This window comes from Lepidochelys kempii, chromosome 3 (assembly GCF_965140265.1).
Source record: "Lepidochelys kempii isolate rLepKem1 chromosome 3, rLepKem1.hap2, whole genome shotgun sequence".
In the NCBI taxonomy this organism is placed as follows: Eukaryota; Metazoa; Chordata; order Testudines; family Cheloniidae; genus Lepidochelys; species Lepidochelys kempii.
This window is the reverse complement of record NC_133258.1, coordinates 148,561,899-148,575,884: the sequence shown is the minus strand read 5'-3', so window position 1 is coordinate 148,575,884 and position 13,986 is coordinate 148,561,899. Positions and strand designations below refer to the sequence as shown.

At 56.8% G+C, this 13,986-nt stretch overlaps 1 protein-coding gene across 6 annotated transcripts in view; it reads right to left on the bottom strand.

The window, feature by feature from the left end:
- LOC140909372 (uncharacterized) overlaps window positions 1–13,986 on the bottom strand; it is a 47,397-nt gene that overhangs the window by 8,939 nt on the left and 24,472 nt on the right. For 5 of the 6 annotated variants that reach the window (XM_073338500.1, XM_073338499.1, XM_073338498.1 and 2 more), the window contains 10 exons: window positions 13,321–13,476; window positions 11,732–11,952; window positions 10,587–10,764; window positions 9,912–10,070; window positions 8,797–9,189; window positions 8,154–8,273; window positions 4,076–5,938; window positions 2,428–2,508; window positions 1,363–1,449; window positions 58–149 (listed from right to left, as the gene is read on the bottom strand). In XM_073338500.1, the coding sequence (XP_073194601.1) occupies window positions 58–149; window positions 1,363–1,449; window positions 2,428–2,508; window positions 4,076–5,938; window positions 8,154–8,273; window positions 8,797–9,189; window positions 9,912–10,070; window positions 10,587–10,764; window positions 11,732–11,952; window positions 13,321–13,476 (3,350 nt within the window). The remainder of the gene's footprint in view (window positions 1–57; window positions 150–1,362; window positions 1,450–2,427; window positions 2,509–4,075; window positions 5,939–8,153; window positions 8,274–8,796; window positions 9,190–9,911; window positions 10,071–10,586; window positions 10,765–11,731; window positions 11,953–13,320; window positions 13,477–13,986) is intronic. The other variant, XM_073338497.1, reaches the window with a different exon arrangement.

Genomic DNA, 13,986 nt, shown 5'->3' with positions numbered 1-13,986 from the left:
ATGGGACCACTCACCCCTCCTGAATCTCTATGGAATTGATTGGTTGGGGTTACTCACTGTAGCCTGAAGCAGTTGGTCTTTTTGGTGTACTCTGTTTCCCGGATGCACTGTGCTCCCGAGAGGTTCAGGGGCAGGGCCACCACGGAGCTCTGCAGCACAAAAGACAGCAAAGAAGACAGTGAGGCCTCTGAGGCTTGGGGCATCTTTTCCCTGTGCTAGCAGGATTCCCTCATGCCTGTGACTCACAACTAACTAGTGTCCATTCTGCTCCATGGTCCCCACCACACCTAGGATCTGCCACAAGGGGTAACAACCAGGACAAAGCTGTTCCCGGCCAGCAGAATGGGGGTGTATGGGGGTGTGTTCATGAAAGGCAAGGCTGGTGAGCAGCAGCGTTCTATGGTCAAGAGACTGTGGGCATCAAGGGGGGCAGCTGTGCCCTGTAGGTGCATGACACTGTGAGGGGCAGAGAGCTGGAGACAGGGGATGGGGGCAGCTGGCAGCGCCAAGTAGGTGTGAAAGGTGAGTGAACCCCTGTGTGTGCCATTCAGTGGGTCTCCGGCGTAATCAGCTAAGGGAATGCTTTGTGCTTGTATCCCCTCCCCCTGGATGCAATGCCAGTATCACCCAGAGACTGGGAAACCAAGGCCACCTCCCCGGCTCACAGAGAACCCGCACTTAGGAGGAGCACCCCAAGCACCAACCCCCTAATGGCCTGAAAGAGGCTGGCAGTAGCAGAGGATCCTGAGGTAGCGGGGATGTCTGCATGGGTGGGGGACTTGTCCTGCCCCTTCAAACCCAACAGGGCTCCCCCTAGCCAAAGGCCCAGACACAAAGAGACAGGCTGGAGAGCAAGAGACCATGGTTCTCCTCTCAGCTCCAGCCATCTTCCCAGAGATCCTTGCTCCCCCTGCTCACCTTGCCAGCCCCACCACCCTAAACCTCAGCCGCATGTGGTGGCTGGGAGGTGAGGGGTTCATTCCCCCATCTGTCCCAGCCCTGTGATCTGCAGCCCCCTGCCACTGATAATGATTTGCTCTTCAAAGCACTTGCATGCATTCATTAATGAAACTGTACTACCACTGTCCGCTATTCCAGCGCTGGTCTGCAATCTGAGGGGGAAACTGAGGCATAAAGAAGGAACTTGCTCAAGGTCACGCAGTAAATAAGTGGCAAACCCCTTCTTCAACCACTGCCACTCCCACTGACATTTCCCTTCCCCCACCTAGAGCCAAGAACAGAACCCAGGAGTCCTGGCCGCCATTCTTCCTGCTCTCACCAGTGGACACTGCTCTATCCTCACTGTCAGCCTCACATCCCCGCCCCGCCTCTCCCTGGGAGAGGCCCAACTGCACACCGTACCTTGAGAGTGTCCTTCCTGTCCTGGTAGAAGCACAGTGTCTGCCTCATCAGCACCGCATGGAAGAGGTTCCAGGTGCGACAGGTTGCCTAACAGATCAGAAGCAGAGGCCAAAGGTGAAGCAGGCAAGGCCTAGCCCAAACAGCACAGCATCTCTACCCTTGCTCCGGGGAGAGTGCCAGGCAGCTGACGTAAATCAACGTGGAGCTTTGCTGACTTCAATGGAACTACGCTGATTTACACCAGCTCAGGATCCAGCCCATTGACTTCAACGGAGCTGCACCCATTTACAGGAACTGAAGATCTGGCCGTCGATGTCCAAGCACTAATTCCTCTCTGTTTGTGGCATGTCATCGGGCATGTTGCAGATTGACTCCAACGTGATACCATCGCTTGGCAGGGCCTGACAGGGGTCGTACAATCCTAGAAGCTACTATAAATGACTGGTATTCTGAGGAATATCACTAGCTCCATGCTGCAGACGCTGACCAGGGTCAACTTCCAGCGTTTAGGGAATGTTTAATAACAGCTCAGTAACTGCTTAGATCCTACACTCAAAGCCATGCACCGAAGTGTTACAGAACTGCAGACCTGATTAAGCACCGGCTTCCCCTGCTTAGAAAGAAGGTAAATACGACTGGCGAGAAGTGCTCTGGACAGCTTGGGAGATCAAATCACCAGCTCCATGACTCGGGAACAGCTGGAGAAACGCTCAAGGAGCTGTTTAGATGGGCAGAATTTCCCCTTTGGGGGTTTTATCCATTTTACCTTCAAAACAGGATCCAAGATTTTCAACAATGGGGGCCTCCCGTTAGGTACCTACGTGCACAGCCAGATGTGCCGTGCACCCCACACCTCACAGTGAAGACAATGGACGTTGCTGGGTGACAGCATCTTTGAGAACCAGGCCACTGACTTGCGTGTCTAGCTATGCACTTAGGAGCTTAACAGGCCCCGCTTCTGGCAGTGTATCGAACATACTGTGTGTGTGATTAGAGACTGATAAAGTTAAAGAAGGAAAATGCAGCCCAGGGCCCACAGAGAAGGCTGGGCAGCTTCTACTGTACCTTTCTGCCTCCTGTCTGCAACACGTGTTTCCTTTCCAGAGTCCCTTCCATCATCTGAAACTCCATTTTACTGGGGGGTGTCTGCAAGGAGACAGGCAATGAGCAAAGCAGCCCCAGCACCACTGGGCTGTTGGGAGTGCAGTCCCCCGCAGCCAGCCATCCAGGGGGTCCCACAGCCAGCCAGGACCATAACTTGAAGCCTGCAATGGTAAATGGGTCATTTGGGGTCAAAGTCTCTGTCAGAGGGATTATAATGGGGCCATGTGTGTCCTGATGGAGACATATGCTGCCCTTCCGGACCTAGTGGGAAGGCTCAATGCTGCGCAGATTCAGGGGTGACAGTGAGCTACTGTGCAATGAGACCTTCTTGGGATCCTGTATCCCTGACACATTAGCTACATGGTTCTTCCCAGCCCCATCCATGGCCTCTGGGACCAGAAGACAGCAGTGAATTGCAGAGCAGGGAACCACAGCACAGAGACCATCTTCCTCACATTGGCCTGGATTCGCAGTAAGCCCCGTGCATACATAATCTGTCCTGACAGGGTTATAAATCCACCTTGCTTCAGAAATCACCAGGACTAGAACCCAGCCCTTCAGTTCCAAAACACAGTCCTCGTTCACTTGCTACAGGAGAACTCCCATGGCTGGCACTCACAGACCTTTCATCCTTCTGGTGCATCGAGTCATTACAGGGCAAGACTGCGCCCGTGCATACAGGCTCAAAGGCAGTAGGTTCCAGCAAGTATCTGCCTCGCCATATCCTCACACTATGCACACGCCTGCAGTAAGCACATGTGCAGAGCAGACGTGCATTGCATATGCCCAATCCATCTGTGATCTTCTGTTTAGAGCAGTGGTTCTCAACCAGGGGTACTCATCTAGTTATTTGCCTAGTTTTACAACAGGCTACATAAAAAGCATCAGCGAAGTCAGTACAAACTAAAATTTCATACAATGACTTGTTTATACTGTTCCATATACTATACACTGAAATATAAATACAATATTTATATTCCAATCGATTTATTTTATGATGATACGGTAAAAATGAGAAAGTAAGCCATGTTTAAGTAATCATGTGCTGGGGCACTTTTGTATTTTTATGTCTGATTCTGTAAGCAAGTAGTTTTTAAGTGAGATGAAACTTGGGGGTACGCAAAACAAATCAGACTCCTGAAAAGGGGTCCAGTAGTCTGGAAAGGTTGAGAGCCACTGGGTTAGAGCATGGGATCACATCTCCCTCTAGCGGCCAGTCTCTGCACCTATCTTAGCCTGCTCCTGACTCCCAGCTAGCAGAATTACTGCTTCAACTCAAGTGGCAGGAGGAGGTGATTTTGGTGCTGAAACGCTTGGGTTTGACCCTGCTGATTGCTGTGGGTGAGGTTTGGGTTTGAGCCTTGGCACAGGTTGGAGATGGTGTTCGGACAGCCAGCTAAGCCCCACGTGCTGCTCATGAGTGACCCTTTGTGGCCAGTGCAGGAGCAGGTTAGCCAGGGGAACCGTGGCTCAGAGGCCTGGTATAAAGCAGGGAATATCTAGTTATCCGGACCGATCACTGCAGTGCCTGAGAGTGTGCAAAGGGGACAGTACAGCTTCTGGCAGGTCTCCCCCAGCCCCTAAGAAACAGTACACAGAGCCCACTAACCTTGCCAACGTCTCTGTCCTCTTCCTGATGCTTCTGCTGGTTCTGTGGGCAGCTGCCCTCCACTGATCCCATGGATGCAGCCTCCTTTACCCCACAGGGCTCGTCTTGACAGGGGAAGGATGCCCAGAACCCGCGTGGGCTGCCCTCACTACCGTGCCCATCACTGGTTTCTCTTTCCCCGTCTGGGCTCTGAAGGAGCTGGGTGGAGTTGGGAAGGGTGAACTTGGCTACCAGCACATTATTCGCTGATGTTAAGATCAGTCTCCCACGGGAAACCTCTGGGCTCTGTGCCTTGTCTGCCTTGTTCCGCGACATGGGGTGGGCATCAGTGTCCGCACAGGGGCTCTGCTTGTTGCGTCCCTCCACGTTCCTCCAGATGGCCTGGAGCTCCTCCTCCTCCTCTTCAAACAGCTCGTGGTCAGGGTGGCAAATCTCAGCTGAGCCTGGGAGCTTTGCCCCTTTGGACAGCCCTGATCCGGCCGCCCTTCCATCTGGAGCCAGGCCCTGGCGGTCTAACCCTGCCGACATGAGGCTACGTGGCTGGGCACCGAGCTGGCATTCAGACACAGACAGCAGGGTCGGTAGCTTTGCACACCTTCCAGAGCGTGCCATCAGGCTTTCCTCCAAGGCCTCCTGGAAGGGGGCAGACTCTAGCCGATGCTCTGGGGGATCTTCCTTTAGCTTGCCATTCACTGCGGGATGCTCTGGTTTGGCTGTGCTGGGGTCCCCTCCGGCACCACTCGTGTACTTAGTGGGAGAAGGCCTGAGCTCCACCTTAGATGCTTCTTCGAGTCTGGGTTTGCAGCCTGCTGGCTTCTCGGCCTTTGCGCTGCCGGACGTGCCCAGTGTGGCTGCCAGCTTGTCCCACTCGCGCCCAATCTGCTCATGCAGCACGCTGATGCGGGAGAGCCGGTTCAGTCTGAAGTCCAGGAAATCATCACTGCCACTGCCCTGGCTCCTGGGAGTCCACTGCTCCTCCCCACAGGGGGTGGCACCAATGCCCTGCGCCTTTGGCCTGCGGTAGCTCGGGCTGAAACTCACCTCTTCGAACCAGGTGCCTCCCTCGCTCTTAGGAGCCTTCCTGAAAGCATCCCTTGGCCCTCTGGGCCTTTGGCATGTGGCCAGTGCCTGGTTCAGTGTCTCCTTCCGCAGGCTGGCCCCATTCGCCTCCCTCTCTGCCTCACCGGTGTCCCATGGAATCGCCCCACCATCCTGCCTCACCTCCTCCCCTCCTGGCACCTCCTTCTGTGCTACTTTAATGGCGTCCTGGACATTACCAAGGAGACCAAGGTCCTTGGGCAGCTCCAAGCTCAATACGGACCCCAGGGAAAGGTGCTGGCAAGCACTCTTCGCCACCGCCAGCTGGGAACTACTGGGCCCCCAGGCTTGGCTCAGGAATTCAGCTTTGGGGCCACTAGATGCCGCGCTGACAATGCCACATTCTGCCTCAATGGCCGTCCCCAGCGGATTCTTCACAAGGTCCAGCAGCTGCCCAAGCCTGGGGTTCGGAGGTCTCCCTGCCAACTTCTTCCCGCTGCTGCACTTGGGAGGCCAAGTGTTGCTGGGATTGTGCTTCTCCTCAAGCAAAGGCTGTAGCCTGCTGGGACCTGCTCCCACGATGCCCTGCAATGTGAGCAGCTGAGCATCCTCTGCCTTTGCCTGACCCTTTCTCTTCAGGCTGCTGAGGAGGGAGCCGGAGCTGATCTTAGGCAGGGTGTGGAAGGCGGCCTCAGGCCCGGGGCTTGGGACCAGGGAAACATGTGCTATGGTGGGCGCTCGCTTGGCTAGCCGTGGCATGGTCGAGCTCCTGCAGGTGGCGTCTCGATCCCCCTCTTTCTCCTTCACATGCAGGTAGGTGCTCACCTGGGAAACACAAGGGTGGGGAGAGACGTGAGACTAACCCGTTGAAACGCTCCAAGTCACTAGTGCCCAAACCTGTGTGGGCATGGCCCTGGACCCGCTCATGGGCTGGGTCCTTAATGGCATACACTGGCACATGGCTCCTCCTGCCCAGCTGTCAGTCACACATCACAGTAAGCCTCATTCTCGTCACACAGTGGCCAGCGGGGTCAGGCAACCCAAGACGCATTCCAGGATGTTACAGTCACTTGGCTTCATTGCTGGGGACCAGCTCCCACAGTCCTTTTCTAGTGTGGGGCAAACCCAGTGCTGCCTGAATGGGGGCTGCACTGGCCAACTCACCAGTTGGGCTGCTCCTAATTGTGCCCCCAACACCTGTGATGTGCCTGGGACTACAGATCCCAGCATGCAATGCTTCCAGGGCACTCAGTGGCTTGGCATGCTGGGAGATGTAGTGCAGTAGTAGTAGTGCCCCTTCATATTACAGAGGCTAGCAGTTGCAAAACCCCACAGGCCCTCTGGCTGCCCCAGTATAGCAGAGGCTGGCTAAATCGTTCAAATAGCACCGATCCCCTCCCTGTACCCTTTGCCGGCTGGAGCCCATCTAGCAAAGGAGACTCAGTCGCTGCTGGTGCCCTGATGCTGGGATTTTGCTCCCTCCTGTTTGTGCCAAGTGGGAGGACTCTGAGCTCTTGGGACTCGCACTGTCCCTGCGTTCCCCACCACTCAGCAAAGGTGCCTGTTTCTTACTCCAAGCCAGTGCTGCTCAAACTTATTACACAGGAGGGCCACAGAAATCTACGCACAACCTGCTGTGGGCCAAACACATTCTACGTATTTTAATAAAATTTAAAGTCACCTGTATTGATTTATATTTTAAGTTCAGCTTGTTTCATACGTGTTTCTATGTACAGTATCGTCTATTTACACACACATGTAAACTAAATGATGTACACATGATGACAAAACGCTAATGAATCGGCCATTAATATATTGTGTTCAAACCGGCCATGGGCCTTATGAAATGTTCGGGTGGGCCAGTGTACAGCCCGCAGGCCGTAAGTTGGGCAGCCCTGCTCTAAGACACCTCCCCCTCTTCCATGCTCACAGATCTTCCTGGCCTTTCCCACTGGAACAGGCAGATTCTTTAGCAGGTCTGCGCAGCCTGAGGCTGGGTGAGGATGCTGGCAAAGACCTCCACCCTCCTGTGGCGGGGGGAATGGATCAGCACTTCCCTGAATTCAAGGCTGGATGCTGCCTGCTATCCCTGAGTCTTCTGGCTGGCTCCCTGTTCCTCTGTCCTGTTCAAGTGAATGAACTATTCCTGTAGGGGCCTGGTCAGGTCACAGCTCTGCTTCCGAGCGCCGGCCCAGCTCATGTAGCACTGAGTCCTAAGCCTGCCTCACACCTAAGCACCTGCCCTAAGCCTGTGACTGTCCAGCGATGGTGCACACTGGGATCTGCTCAGCTTCTCTGTGCTGGGTTTTTGCTGATTCCGAGAGCTCCCGGGAAACCCCCTCAGGATAGAAATACACAAGATAGGGAGCATTAAACAAACACAATTCTGTGTGAAAGCAGCACCAGTAAAAGTGCCTGCCTCACAGCCCCGAAGCCCTCTAAGTATCCCCAGGACAGGCCTGGCTCATGCAACACACCCTCCCGCCACCAGTCTGCCCCAGGGCTCCCTGGCACATTCAGGCCTTGGCTTCTCTGCTCAGGCTGGCAACAGGACTTGTCACCACCGGCTGGATTGTGGGTTTGGAGAGCTGCCCCCTGGTGACTGGACTGAGACCTTCTGACTCATTTCACCTCCCAACAGCCAGCAGATGGAAACCACTTACCAATAGGGGCCAGACAGCAACTGGTGTCCGAGAGGTGAGAGGCCCAGTAGCCCATTCCCTAGCCCCACTGGGCCAGCTGGTGCACTGACCTCATTCTGTGGAGTACTGTGACACCAGGCAGCCCTTGGGAGGCCATTTCTCATGGCAGGGTTATCAGGATGGCATGGTGCCCTCCCTGTTCACCCCCTCCACTGCTGCAGCTCTTCTAGCAGGGGGATAAGCCTTAGCCTGGCCTCTTGGCCAGGAGCCAGCGGGGACCAGGAGCAGTGTCAGAGAGAGGACACAGAGGGACTCACGGGGACAGGACGGTGTGTTAGTATAGGGCAAGCTCACGCCATGCAGCCACTGTGCCCGGCATGCAGCCCCTGGGACGTTACCTCTTCCACGGGCTGGCGAGACGGCTTTTTCTTTCGCTTTAAACTACCCAAAGTGTTTCCTAAAAGCCCCTGGCAACGCTTCCAAAAGGTTTTACAGCCTGAGGGTTTAGTGCCAGGGAGCTGAGTGTGGGGAAAGAGAGACACAAAAAGAAAATTGAGGGAGGAGAGCGGGTGGCCTGTTACAGCGAGGAGGAGGAGGGGAGAAGGGGGGCCACAGTGCTAAAGGCCAGCCCCCTGCTTGAAATCCAAGGGAGCTTGTGCTGTATCTGCCAACCCGAGTGGCAGGGACACCGGGGCTGGGGCTCCCTAGTCCAGAGTGTCCACCTGCTTCGCTCTTGATTCATCCGAGAATCTCCTGAGCTCTCAGCTGCTCAGCCTCAGCCCCGGGGGTCTGGGTTCACCTGGAAACACCCCCACTCTGCCATGCCCTTCCAAGTGCACCTGGCAGTTTCCAAGCCCTACAAAGCCACAGCCCTGAATTCACCTGCAGTTGGACAAGCTCTGATCTGGGGCACAGCTCCCCTAGGCAGCTCTATCGAGAAACATGGTCTCTCCCGTCTCCCCTCGCACCAAGCCTCCTGTGCACAGCACAAGCTAGCAGCCCTGACAAAGCCGTGTGTCTCCCCAGCATGACATCACCTACCCTGTGCAGGGACTCTTCCCCCGGCATCGCTCCAGCCAGCTGCAGCTTCTTCTCCCCCTTCTTGCCAATACTCAGGATCAAGTTGACTGTCCCGCCCAGGCTGCTGGGCCCAGACTGCGGCACCAGCAGCACTGGGGACTCTGAGGGATCCAGAACTAAAGTCTCCTTGGTGGTTTCCACCTCCAATGGGGTGGAGTCCCCAGGATCTTCCCAGCTTTGCTCCAGCCCTCGGAGGGCATCTGGGATAGATGGGGCGGAAGGACAGGCCACTTCCCTCTCTTGCCTCTGGAGCTGTGGTGGGGTGAGGGAGCACAATGTGGGCTGAGGCCCTTTAGAAGTGTTAGGGCCCAGGATGCCATCTGCTCCAGGCACAGCTGCTTGGGCGCATGGGTCCTGGGAAGTAATAGAAGACAGTGAAGAGGTGGGGTTGTGGGAATGGCCTGCCCCCTGTCCTGTGCACTTCCTTTCCCTCCCCGGTGCCATGATACCCCCCTGCCCTACACCTGGTTCCTCCGCCCCCCATTCCATTCTGCTGTGCCCCCTCCTGCACTTCTCTGTACTATGGGTGTGCAGTGGGATTTGGTGGTCTCCCCCGCAGGAGCCCTAGGACTCTCACACTCTGTACATGACAGCACTGGATGCCAAAGGCAGTCTGGACGCACGGATCTCCAAGTGCTTTACAGGCACGAATTAATTCAGCTTCACAGCCGCCACCCCCACTCTGGGAGGTGGATCAGGAGCATTACCCCTGTGTTGCAGGCGGGGAAACTGAGGCACAGAGCAGGGCTGGGAGTCACTCAAGGCTGCAGAGTGAGTAGCAGCTCCAGGGCTAGAACCCAAGAGCCCTGACTGCTGGTCCTCTGCTTTAACCGCTAGCCAGCCTGTGGTGTACGGCTTCCCTGAGATTCTCCAGACGGAAACAGCCACCATGGTTTATGTGAGTCTCCCTGATTTTTGCCCTGGTGGACACAATGCCTGTGTATCTGCTCCTGTCCCATGCTGGCCTTGTGCAGAGGCCTTTCATTGTGCCAAGAGAGGCGCCTCAGCTGGGCTGAGCAAACAGCGGCCTGACCCATCCCCGCTTGCAGACTGTCCCACAGCAGCTACGGACTCACCTGGCAGCTGGGGGACACACTCAGCACAGAGTCCACGGGACCGTCTTGGCCCTTTTTGCCAGCACTCTTGTTCCCAGAATCCCAGTGGTGTTTCTGTGCTCGCCAGCGCACCAGCACCCATCCCAGCATGCTCTGCAGCTCCTCCAGGCGTTCCTTTATCTACCGGGAGAACAAAGATGCCAAGGGCTCCTGTGAGAACTTCAGCTCCCCTCCTCTACTCCCCAGACACAACTTCACCCTGGGATCGGGGACAGAGAAGCCAATGGGGAGCGTAGGATGCTGAGAACCCTTCGTTGGGGACTGGGGAGTGGTGCTTTCTTCAGGAACAACTTCATAATGGGCCCTTTGGGGTCAGGTCTGGAAAAGAAGCTGAGCCCCAGCAGGTCTGTGTTCAGTATCCATCACATGGGTAACCACCCCAGCCAGCGGGGTGGTCTGACTGCCCCTTGCAGGGTGGGTGGTTGAGGCTGGCTCCCCCTGAGCACTAAATGGCTTCTTGGTAAATCTGTCTCACTGGGCTCCCATAAGCGAATGGTTTGGCTGGGCACTATGCAGAGGACTCACCTCTCTGATGACCCAGCAGGTTCCATCTGCCCTGTACCAGGCCAGAGGCTGAGCCCCCAGGGTTTTCAATGGGGAGCTCATGAAGCATCCCCCAGTCCACCTCCTGCTTACCGTCTCACTCAGGTAGTGCTCCTCGGACACCAGCGTCTGCCCGGTGGATGCCAGCTCCTCAAACTCCTTGAACTTGCCCTCAATTTTCCTCTCTAGCTCCTCCCACTGAGTCTCTGGGAGCCCATGAGCACTCACGCTCTCCGAAAAGATCTGAGCCCTTGTGTCCTCTGTCCAGGAGCTGCGAAGACAAGGGGACAGGGCCATAAGGAGCCACTGGGACGACTGGAGGGAATACAGCTGCCGAACCAAACCGTAGCCAGTGCTCTCCTCCCCTCTCCCCACCCCGTCCTAGGAGGGCACAGGTGAGGAACTCCCTCCAGGCTGCAGGCTGAGCCGGATCTTCCATGCCAGGGTTTGAGTCTCCGCTAGGTCAAACTATCCAGAGAACGTCCCTTCAGTGACTGGCCCCCTGCTCCATGGGTTTGGCCAGCAAGGAAGGCAGAGGAAATGGCCATGCTCTAACTCAGTCTCTGCAGCAGGGAGTTCCCCCACCCCCCTCTGAGGCATGAACAGAGCTGCCACCTGACAGGATGCGACTGCGACTGTTGTGGCGCTTGGTGTGTTGTTAACGCTTCCCATGGACTCCTGCAGCTTTCCTGCGAATTTCTGCCATCGCCTCCCATTGCTCTCAGTGCGACTGAAACCGCAGGCTGCCCGCTGCCATTTCCCTACAGCTGTGCTGGTGGCGCTCCGGCTTCCCAAGCACAGACGTCACCCATAGTTCTCACCGGGACTACAGCCGGGCTGCCTTCGGGGACGATGGCCACCATCAGGCTCTGCGGCGAGCCCAGGAAGCCATGGGGGCAGAGAGAGGGAGAATGTGAGGGCTGGAGGCTGAGAGAAAATATGGGAGGAAGGGAAAGGCAAGGGCCAGGAGATGATGGGGAAGCCTGGGGAGCGACAGAAGAGTGGCAAACATCCTGGGGTTCTCTGGACATCTGACTTTCCCCAGGGAGCTATTTCAGCTCCCCTTGCACCTCCCCAGTCTGCTCCCCAGAGAGCAACACCTGGCCAGACACTTGTGAACCCCAAGCTGAGCACCAGCCCTCAGGCTGTCCTCCCTGGATCCCAACTTTACAGGCAGGGCCGGCTGGATCACAAAGGCAGTTGGAAGGGAAGACGCCATGCAGGCTGCAGCCACTTACATCATGGCTAAGTAATCTCCAAAGAACTGCTGCAGCCGACTGGCCTGCTGCACATGGCCCTTGTTCTCCAGCACCAGCTTTTGCAGCTCCTCCCAGGCCTGCAGCATCCCCTGGATCTCTGGGCCCATGTCATGCATCCGAGCTGGGCAGAGCTTTTCCAAGTGGATGACTGCCTTCTCCAGCTCCTCCACGTCCCCCTCCAGCGCCTCGGACATGTTGAACTAGGGGACATAAGACAAAAGGACTCTGGACACGTAAAAGAGACCCTCTTGGCAGGGGGCTCCCAGCTCCCTTCCCCATGGGGGAGTGTTTTTCTGCCTCTCTGCCTGAAGACAGGAGGGGACCGAGGCAACCGTGCCTACTTGGCTTGCCAAGTTGTTTCCTTCCCCTCCCACTTGGGGAAAAAGATCAGGGTTGGGAATCAACATGGCAGGGCAAAGCACTGGGCTGACTCCCTCAGGCACTGGTACCTAGAGATGGCACCCAAACCCAGGCCCCCTGCATGACAGGGGCAGACATTAGCCACTAGGCCACCAGGCTGAATCCCTTCAGCATCGCAGGAAATGCAATGTAGAGAGTTAGGACCCACACCTGATCCTCCTGCATACAGCTCAGAGCACTGAGCCCCTGACCATGGGAGCAGCCTCTACTTTATCATCTCTCCTGTGCGACAGGGGATGGGAGTGCAGGGGGAGATATGCTCTGTGGGGAACTGTGCTCTGCAGGGTGCAGGGCATGGGGGAGCAGAGGATGGGGAAGAAGGGGGTGGGGGAGCAGGGGATGGGGAAGCAGGGGGAGCTGTGCTCTGTGGGGTGCAGGGGGTGGGGGAGCAAGTTGTGGGAGACCAGGGGAGCTGTGCTTTGCGGGGAGCAGGGGACAGGGGAGCAGGCCGTGGTGGCACAGGAGGAGCTGTGCTTTGTGAGGAGCAGGGGATGGGGGAGCAAGGGATGGGGGAGCAGGGGCAGCTGTGCTCTGTGGGGTGCAGGGGATGGCGGTACAGGGGATGGGGGTGCAGGCTGTCGGGGCACAAGGGGAGCTGTGCTCTGTGGGGGAGCAGGAGATGAGGGAGCAGGCTGTGGGGCGCAGAGGGTGGGGGAGCAGGGGATCTGTGATTTGTGGGGAGCAGGGGGTGGGGGAGCAGGGGGTGGGGGAGCAGCAGGGTGAAGAGGGATCCAGGTTTCCCAGCAGACAGTTCCGCTCTGCTCTGCATGGAGCTGGTTCCCTCCATAGGGATGCAGAATGGAAAGATGTGTGAGTTGTTGGCAGCCAGACCTTGGCACACAGGGGCTGACGCAATCCCTTCCCCTCTCCCTGCCTGGCCACAGGGGGAGTTGACAGGAAAGGCCTAGAGACAGCTGGAAAATTCCAGTGAGCCCTTCATAAAAGGCCAGGGCTTATGGCTCTTGGGCCTGAGGGCTAGAGTCTCCCTGAGGTGACCTCGTCTCTACTCCTGACACCCTTGGTAACCCCTAGCTCCAACATGCCTGGCAACATGCCAAGGCACTGCAAGGCTCCCAGGAAGCCAGTAGAGGCCATCGGTGACTCCACTCACCATGGCAAGTCAGAGCGGCGCAGTCTCTGGGACTCACCTCCATCTCCTGCTGCTGGCTCAGCAGCCCCTGCAGCCCCTGCAGGTCCAGCTCACTCTTCACTGTGACAAAGCCACTCTCCACCTGGGCGATATCACGGGCCAGAGCCTCCGCTCTGCATCGAATGGCCTCCATGCGTGGAAAGACTCTGGCAAGCTGGGAGAGAGAAAAGTGAGGTGAACCCCAGTGTGAGCTCCCTTCAGAGATGCTCCTTGTCCTCACACGGATGCTAGCAAGCTGTGGGGCGCAGAAGAAGAATAGGGATAACTGTGCAGCACTAGCATCAGCTGCCTCAGCCTTGGCTCCCAACCCCCTGCTCTAACCACTAGGACAGACTCCACTCCTAGGGACAGGTATAGGACCCAGGAGTCCTGTCTCCCAGTCCCCTGCTCTAGAACACACTCCCCTTCCAGGGTCAGGAATAGAACCCAGGAGTCCTGGCTCCCAGCCCCCTGCTCTAATCACTAGACCAGGGGCGGCCAGCCTGAGGCTGAGAAGGAGCCAGAATTTACCAATGTACATTGCCAAAGAGCCACAGTAATACCTCAGCAGCCCCCCAGCAGCTCCCCCCACTCCAACCTGCAGCACCTCCTGCCCACCGTCAGCCCCACCAATCAGTGCCTCCCACTTCCTCCCCACGCCTCCCACCCACCACAATCAGCTGTT